General features: G+C 48.7%; 1 protein-coding gene across 2 annotated transcripts in view; it reads left to right on the forward strand.

The window, feature by feature from the left end:
- The window catches only part of srpk1a (SRSF protein kinase 1a), a 35,642-nt gene extending 26,626 nt beyond the window's left edge, over positions 1 to 9,016 (forward strand). The window contains exons 15-17 of one of the 2 annotated variants that reach the window (XM_063208484.1): positions 1,182 to 1,251; positions 5,549 to 5,641; positions 7,693 to 9,016. In XM_063208484.1, the coding sequence (XP_063064554.1) occupies positions 1,182 to 1,251; positions 5,549 to 5,641; positions 7,693 to 7,883 (354 nt within the window). In that variant the 3' untranslated portion in view covers positions 7,884 to 9,016. Of the gene's footprint in view, positions 1 to 1,181; positions 1,252 to 5,548; positions 5,642 to 6,110; positions 6,204 to 7,692 lie in introns of both variants that reach the window. The other variant, XM_063208483.1, reaches the window with a different exon arrangement.
- Positions 9,017 to 9,022: the final 6 nt, after the last annotated feature.

Here is a 9,022-nt window from a genome sequence, read left to right on the forward strand (position 1 = left end):
CACACACACAGTAGCCATACTCTGCTGAGTCACTTTGTGGAATACATGTGTTTATTTTTCACTCATTATTATCTGAAGGGAAGTTGGAAAAAGGCTCAAGTTCTCATGTCATTTACTCTGATTGCTGTGCTTCAGTTCACACATAGGTCAATGACAAAAAAAGTGTCAGTCCTTGCTCTCATTTCAAACACAATCTAGAGTTTTATTTCACTGAGAAATGTACACAGAGGTGTTTTATCACCTCTGTAATCAGTAAGCATCAGCACTGGGGTCCTCTCAGCAAAAAAAGCACAACAACAACACTGTGCTGAGTCACCCAATGGAATGTGTACTATTTTTTCCGAAGGTTTCACTTGTCTTTCAGCTAAAAAAAAAAATAAACCGGTTCCACCAGGTGTTAATTTAGCTGATTAAGCTGTTACACTGTTAACAGTCAGAGACATGACTTCACATGGCTCAAAAAGCAAGGCTAAGCTGGGTGTTTATTTCGCCAATTGGTGTATAGTAGACGACTGCACACGGAGCAGTGACTGAAATGTCTTCCTGTCCTGGGGCTGTCTTTAACAACATGTGAAGGGGTAGGGAGTCTGGCTTTGCATTGCCTACGTTATGTGCTAAACGTCCTACAGCACAAATAAGCCCCATGGCTTTCTGTTGTACAATATGTGAAGCTGTCATACCAGACTGTCACTGCTCACATACTTTACAAGCTGACACACACTTAAAGAGAGTAGCTGTTCATTGAACCACATAGGAAGGGAAAATGTGTGCTTAGAAGCCTTGCTGAAGGATGCTTCAGTCATCGATAGGGATGGTAGGAAGCACAGTTTATTTAGTCAGTTATGTACACACAGTGGCATTTTCTTACTGGGACAGAAGTTCCAAATGTAAGACCAAGTCTATTGTCATTAGGCTGCAAAGAAAACCACATTTCTTTTGATTTTTGTATGCATCATTTGTAAACATACATTTTTTAAATCTGTTTACACATTTTAGTTGCAGCACGACACAGCACCTAGTGTTTACCGGTTTCTTAGTCCAGCGCTGCTTAGAGTCAGTGCTAATCTGTGCTGTGCTCAGAACAGGGACACCTCAATAGCTGTCCAGCTGTTGTTCCTCGTAAGTATGTCTTGGAACTGATGTCTGTCTGTCTGTCTGTCTGTCTGTCTGTCTGTCTGTAGGCATTTGAACTGGCCACAGGAGACTACCTATTTGAACCTCATTCAGGGGAAGATTACTCTCGAGACGAAGGTAAGCTTCTCAGGTTTTTTTTTCTTCAGAGGCCCCTTGTCTCCTAGTCACCAATAGTGTAAAATGCAACCTTGGTGAAATCAATGTATACTAAAACTGTTCTAGACACTGCGTTTGATGTTCCTCAGTGGTGGTACACTGACTACATTGCTTTCAAATGATGGGGCTTTACTTTCCATACATCTCTGCCTTCTGTAAACAATATACATTTTCATAAAATGAATTGTTCTAATATTACAAATTGTTGTTGAAATAGAACATGACTATCATTCGTTAGTATATGCATTAGGCAGAACATGTATGTGTGACTGAACAACAGTATTGTGCAATTCAATTGTCTGTCACATTGCATAACTAGTTGTATGTGCGATTTAGGTGTGACATTATGCTCATCTGCCTTATGTCTGTTATGCATCACTTGCTAGTGTTGTACAGTTTGTGTGTGAATACACAGCAGCAACGTTACTCACAATCACGTGTTGTATCTCTCTTGTGTTTCTGGTGTTGATGCTGATGTTGATGTTGAACTCACTGGGTGCTGAGAGTGGATTCCTGTGTCCATTTCCCCTTCCTCCTAACTCCATGGGATAGGGAGCCCTTAGGGTGCATGTCAAACCACCTCCTCCTGTCCTTTTTCAAATTACAAAAGCCTCAGCATCATTGATGAGCTAAGTTCTCATTCAATGTCTTGTGAGCGAAGTTCTTATTCAATGTCTGATGATCGATTAATCAATTCAAGGGTCTTTCTCTCACTTGCAATTGGGATGTTGGTTGGGGGAAAAGCTCCTCCAAAAATTGATCTGCGTCGATCGAGGCAAGGGGCCAGAAGCCTCTAGAAAGGATGGAAGGTAGTAGTTTGACCTGAAACTCAAGTCACGCCCCTTACGGTCAGGCCCATGGAACCTTAACACTGATCTCTAAATCATACATGTAATAGATGACGGAGGGTTTTTCTGTAGATGCTCATATGCTTCAGAGGTCAGTGTTTAGGTCCCTTGGGCCCCACTGCACGAGGAGTGACATACACTCTCCAGAAGTCCCCTTCTCCACCCAACCAACCACATCCATCCCAATTCCCCACCCCAAACAATCACATCGCTTCCCTATTCCCCTCAACCAACCAACCACATCGCATCCCTATTCCCCTCAACCAACCACATCGCATCCCTGTTCCCCTCAACCAATGATATTGCATCCCTTTTCCCCTCAACCAATGATATTGCATCCCTTTTCCCCTCAACCCCCTTCTCACGGTCACTTGGAGATCATGTAGTCACGTGCCCTCCTCAACGCATCACCTGACCTCGTAGGTCACCACTCATGCTCCCTCCCCCCGCCTTTACTTCTCTTCTCTTCTCTTCTCTTCTCTTCTCTTCTCTTCTCTTCTCTGCTCTGCTCTGCTCTGCTCTTCTCTTCTCTTCTCTTCTCTTCTCTTCTCTTCTCTTCTCTCTTCTCTCTTCTCTCTTCTCTCTTCTCTGCTCTTCTCCCCACTCATCGAATCACTCGTCCTCCCTTTTTTCTCACTATATACTCCTTTCCCCCACCTCTCTTCCCTTTTCCTCCTCTCTTTTCCCTCTCTTCCTCCATCCTCGTGTCAGTCGTGCTCCCTTACCCCCCTCTTCTACTCCCTTTACTCCTTTAATCCCCCCCTGTCCCCTACTCTATTTTCCTCCTTCTCCCATTCTGCCACTACTTCATCAGCACTACTGTTTTCATCTTCTTTCATCACCTCTCTCCGTATCTGTTTCCATTACATGCTGTCCCTCATGCAAAATCTCTGTCCCTGAGTCTCTGTCTTCATTTCCAGAGTCCACAGACCTCTACTCCTCCTTCACCTCTCTGGTTCACTCACAGAGTTAGAGAGATGTAATGAACTCTATCCATCATCCTTATCCCTTCATTTCACTACCGCTGTTCTGTCTTTTCCTTCTTTTCACCTTCTCCTCATCCATTCATCCTGCCTTTTTCTGATGATCGCTTCTTTCTTCATTTCCTTTGAGTGCTTTCACAGCCTCCTTCCTGTCTTGTTGTCAGTCTTGCTGTCTAACGTCACCTGTAGTGAGGCTGCTCTCACACTCACACTCACACTCACACACACACACACATACACACACACACACACACACACACACACACACACATACACACAGCTGTGCCACGTGTGAAGCTGCTGCCTCCATGTTTTGCTCTAATATGTATGTGTGCGCGTGAGTGTCAACTTATCCACCCCATCATAACTGAACTGTTATCACTGCCTACTAGTTCTTTTTTGCTGCTTGCTAAGCTGTGCAGTGTGCACACAGCCTTCTAAGCATGACTAGTGCGGACATGTCCCGGTACATCAGGTGGACGACTGACTAGTATCTGACGTGGTAATGCTGTTTTTCTGGTCGGCCAAGCTGGACTGCTCTCCTTAGATAGACATTAATTGGCTAGATCAGTGCATCACTGGAAGGTCTATCTCAAGACACCAGACCCTTTTACTGTATACTTCCATTGCTACGTTTTGAGAGGACTGAACATGGAGCCATTTTTTTATAAAGTACTTGTTCAGAGAATATAATGGCAAAACAAAAGGTCTTTGACCCTTCAGCGTTGTGCTGTGGCATAAACTCAGACTCCACAGTCCAGAACACTGCAGTCATACACATAGTTCATATTGTAAGTGGTTGTTTTGTGTTCTCTCATAAGGCCATAACCTGCCCTTCACGACTGGTTGGTTGGTTGCATATGCAGCCGTCATTGGCTGCTGGCCAGTTTCAGGAACATGTAGTGTATGGCCCTGTTACCTGTTCTACCTGTGCAGCCAAATAAACACAGAATGTCGTGTAGCAGCACGTTAGGTTATTGGGTACATTTCCTTTAAGATTTTACCCCATGGATGCAGGCATAAATTGTAAATTGAGAAGTGGAATACATCGAAAGTGTTTGATGCATCCAAAAGAGGTGCACTGATTAGATTGTGTTTTGTGAATTCCTGCACTACGATGCCTGATGAGTGTCTTAAGTAGGCCTACTACAAGCTGACTGACCATAGTTTCATGTGTAGAAAGTGCCAGAGCGCCCTAATACAGTGGCGCGCACTCAGAGCAGTGCGAGTGGAGTTGTTAGAACCTGGTGTTGTTCCGCTCACACCTGGCTCTCTCTGCTCACCTGCTGCAGAGGTAGGTGAAACTCTGGCAGGCACAGTTTCTCCGCTCTCTGTTCTCATGGAGCAAGTTCCTCTCCGCTGACTCATAGCCCATAGCATCTGTCGACACGTCGGGCACGTCATGCTTGTGTTTATGGAAGGAGCCGCCCACTGCAGTGCAGAAGTGTAGTGTAGTCAAGTTGTAGTGCTGGGAGGCTCCAGGTGCCCCTAGCTACATTTTAGGCACTGAGGTGTGAATTGGGTTAAACACGTCAGGTTCGTCTTTCTCACTGACTGTACAGTGCAGTGCAGCTTGTGTTTTTAAGATAGGTTGATAGGTCTTTGAATGTCATGATAGAAGTTTTCGTCTGTGAATGTAAAGCTGGATGTTTTTGTCGTTTTAAGTGTTTTTGGGGGAGCTTTTCAATCATGTATTTGTTTTTTGAGACAGGATAGTAGAGTAAGGACAGGAAGTGAGTTGGGAGAGGGAGACGGGGAAGGGCTGGCAAAGAAACCGGGCTGGGAATCGAACCCGCGTCGGCTGCGTGGAGAGAATTTTCCTTTTTGGTAAAGTGACAATTGAGGTTCTTAAGTCAGAAGTTGTCCTCAGTCCAGCTCACGTCGTTGTCCTGGTCCAGTTCTTATTACGTTGTTTTTGCCAATCGTAATGGCCATGCCCTACTCTGTTACTTAGTCACATTCCTACACGGTGCATCTTTTTATGAATTGACTTACCGGTATCCTCAATCTGCCTTGGTTAGCGGTCTCTTATCTGTGCGTGTAGTCAGTGTAGAGAAGGCAGCTGCTTCAGGAGGCACCACCTCTGGCGTGCTCCTACATGTCCATCCATCCCATCCCATCATGCCATAACCATGTAAAAGCCATCTGTCATCTTGTCTCCATCCTGCTCTAATCTACTCCTCCCTCCCCTTGGCTCTCTTTTTGGGTCCTCCTCTCCTCTCCTCTCTTCTCCCCATCCCACCTTCCCTCTGTTCCCCTTTACTTTCCTTTTTTGTTGCTTTTTCCCTCCTCTTTTTTCTTCTTCTTCTTCTCTCTCTCTCTCTCTCTCTCTCTCTCTCTCTCTCTCTCTCTCTCTCTCTCTCTCTCTCTCTCTCTCTCTCTCTCTCTCTCTCTCTCTCTCTCGGTCCTGCGCCGTTTCCCCTCCAGACCACCTTGCTCTGATTATTGAGCTGATGGGTAAAATCCCTCGCCATTTTGCGCTGAGCGGGAAATATTCACAGGAATTCTTCAGCCGCAGAGGTATGATGCCGCTCAGGTGTCTGCAGCCCCCACTGCCTCCAGCCCTCAGAGGAGAGCAGCGATGTGTGTGTGTTTGCCCTCCTCAGCCTCAAGGGGGCAGTGTTGACACTGGTAGCTGCACTCTTCACTATCCACACTGTCCCGTCAACACCAATATTGCTGCCCCTTGAAAACACAGGCGAACAAGTTGATTACCTCCATTGGTTATGACGAGTGGTCCAAGGGTAAAATTGGCTTGATGTGGACCTCTCCAAATAAATCCAAAGCAATTCCGGAGAGGGTTTCCATTCTGGCTGCTTGATTCCTTCCTGTTAGCCCCAGACCTGGCCACACACACACTCCGCCCTCCTCTGAAGCGGTGGTGGGGAACGACTGGAGCGTTGTGTTTGATGACTGTCTGTTTGTCGTTTGTCTGTCTTGTCCATCCCTCCCCCCTCCTCTCCTCTCCTCTCTCCCTCCTGGGGGATAGACCACATTGCCTTGATCATTGAACTGCTAGGGCCAGTCCCTCGCAGACAGATTTTGGCTGGGAAATATTCCAAGGATTTTTTCACCAAGAAAGGTAAAAAAAAAAAAAGCCTTACAAGAATGACTCATCTTGTTCTTGTAAGCGGTTATCTTATTAATTTGCAACTTGTTTATTAATCTGATGATGATGTACAGCTGTTGTTTATTGACCTTGTTTATTGTAAGCTGTTCTAATGTTTCTGTAATATAGTTTAGACTTTGCTAATTTGTTTTTTAACCCAATTCAGTAGATTTGATCACAAGAAAACCATTGATTATCCACCGATTATCTGTCACAAGCTCGAAATCTCGTGTGGAATGTCGTCCCTTGTCTTGTTTGTGTGTATGTGTGTTTGATGTTTTAACCATCGCATATAATGAACGAATATTACAAATCCCTGTGTTTTTAATCATATTTAATAGCTTGCTAGATGCCATTTGTAGAGACTTTGTAACTGATAATACTGATGATTTTGTTTAGCAAAGACATTTGTGGCAGTTTTGAGTGAAATCTGTTAACTTGGTAGGAGTAATGTTTACAACTACAAGCAAGTTTCAAGTGACATTTCCACCTGCCTTTTTCTTACAACTCCTGACCATATTCAGAGTCTTTTCATTGTATTCATACAGTGCCATTGTGCGTGTGTTTGTGTGTGCGTGTGTGTGTGTGTGTATGTGCGTGTGCGCCCGTTTGTGTGTGTGTGCGTGTGCGCCCGTTTGTGTGTATGTGCGTGTGCGCCCGTTTGTGTGTGTGTGCGTGTGCGCCCGTTTGTGTGTTTGTGCGCGCGCCCGTTTGTGTGTTTGTGCGCGCGCCCGTTTGTGTGTTTGTGCGCGCGCCCGTTTGTGTGTTTGTGCGCGCGCCCGTTTGTGTGTTTGTGTGCGCATGTGTCTGCGTGTGTGTGTGCGCGACGCGTGTGTGTGTGTGTGCGCGACGCGTGTGTGTGTGTGTGTGCGCAACGCGTGTATGTGTGTGTGTGCGCGCGACACGTGTGTGTGTGTGCGTACGCGTGTGCGTGTGCGTGCGCGCGACACGTGTGTGTGTGTGTGTGTGTGTGTGCGCGCACGCGCGCGCGACGTATGTGTGTGTGTGCGCGCGACGTGTGTGTGTGTGTGCGCGCGACGTGTGTGTGTGTGTGTGCGCGCGACGTGTGTGTGTGTGTGTGCGCGACGTGTGTCTGTGTGTGTGCGCGCGACGTGTGTGTGTGTGTGTGTGTGTGCGCGCGCGACACGTGTGTGTGTGTGTGCGCACGCGCGCGCGACGTATGTGTCTGTGCGCACGACGTGTGTCTGTGTGTGTGTGTGCGCGCGACGTGTGTCTGTGTGTGTGCGCGCGACGTGTGTCTGTGTGTGTGCGCGACGTGTGTCTGTGTGTGTGCGCGCGACGTGTGTCTGTGTGTGTGCGCGCGACGTGTGTCTGTGTGTGTGCGCGACCTGTGTCTGTGCGTGGATACGCACGCGTGTGCGTGGATACGCACGCGTGTGCGTGTGTGTCTGCGTGTGTGTGTGCGTGTGTGTCTGCGTGTGTCTGCGTGTGTCGTATCCAGGTGACCTGAAGAACATCACCAAGCTGAAGCCGTGGGGGCTGCTGGAGGTGCTGATGGACAAGTACGAGTGGCCGCGCGAGGAGGCCGAGAGCTTCAGCAGCTTCCTGCTGCCCATGCTGGAGCTCATCCCCGAGAAGAGGGCCACCGCCGCAGACTGCCTGCTGCACGGCTGGATCAACCCTGCCCCCTAGAGGCCTGGAGGACACACTGGAACTCTCTCGCCCTCCTCCCTGTCCTCCTCCTCGTCGTCTATCCAGCTGCCCTCTTGATCCCTGGCCCCCACAGCAGACTGCCTGCCTGTTGCACCCCTGGATCAACCCCTAGAGGCTTGGAGGACACACTGCAACTCTCTCACCCTCCTCCTCCTCCTCTTCCTCCTCCTCCTCTTCCAGCCACCCATCCGCCCTCTTGATCCCTGGCCCCCCCAGCAGACTGCCTGTTGCTCCCCTGGATCAACCCCTAGTGGCCTGGAGGATAAACTTCCACCCCCACCTTCCAACGTCCACCTCCACCTGCCCTCTTAAACCTTTGCCTGGGACTGCAACTCCCTCTCTCTCTCTGCCACCCCTTTCCTCTCTCCCTTGAGTCCCAGCTGCACCTGTCAATGGATCAGCCCCCTGGTGGCCTGGGGACAGAACTGCAACTCCTTGTCCCCTCCATCCACCCACCCTCTCCACCACTCATCAGAGCCCCTTGCCCGACAGCAGTCCCTGGCGCATAATGATGTTTTTTTTTCCCTGTCCTCCACTCCTGCCCCGAGTCTTTCTTGTCCTCTGTCCTCTCTCCCCTCGACAGTCTCATCCCTGGGTGGACACCCAGCGAGAGGGGGTCCAGCTGTGAGCCACCTCTGCGTGGCTCCCTCTGTTGGCGGATGCGGGGTACATCACCCCCCTCATCACCCACTGATTGCAGGTGGCTGACAGTTGAAAGTGATGACTGATTGATTAATTGATCAACAGGTGATGGGGTACTTGAGAGTGTTGTGTGGGCCCCCTGGCCTGCTGCAGAGGGAGGTGGTCTCTTCCTGAGGTTGTGGTTTTACTGTACCTATCCATTCTTCCCCTACCCCTCTCCACCACCAGTGTCTCTCCGCCCACCCCACCCCAGCCTCTCCAGTCCATGCTTCCCCATAAAGAGGCCTAGCTGTGAAACAGCTGCACCCTGCCTGCCTGGATGGATGGATAGATACATAGATGGAGGAATGGATGGATAGATGGATGGAGGGATGGATGAATGGCGGGAAGGATGGATGGATCTCCAGTGGCCACAGTCCACTTTCAGTCGACCCTGCAGTCTAGCAGTGGACAGGGACACTGAGGCACTGTGATGC

The sequence above is a fragment of the Engraulis encrasicolus genome, chromosome 10 (assembly GCF_034702125.1).
Source record: "Engraulis encrasicolus isolate BLACKSEA-1 chromosome 10, IST_EnEncr_1.0, whole genome shotgun sequence".
NCBI classification, from domain to species: domain Eukaryota; kingdom Metazoa; phylum Chordata; class Actinopteri; order Clupeiformes; family Engraulidae; genus Engraulis; species Engraulis encrasicolus.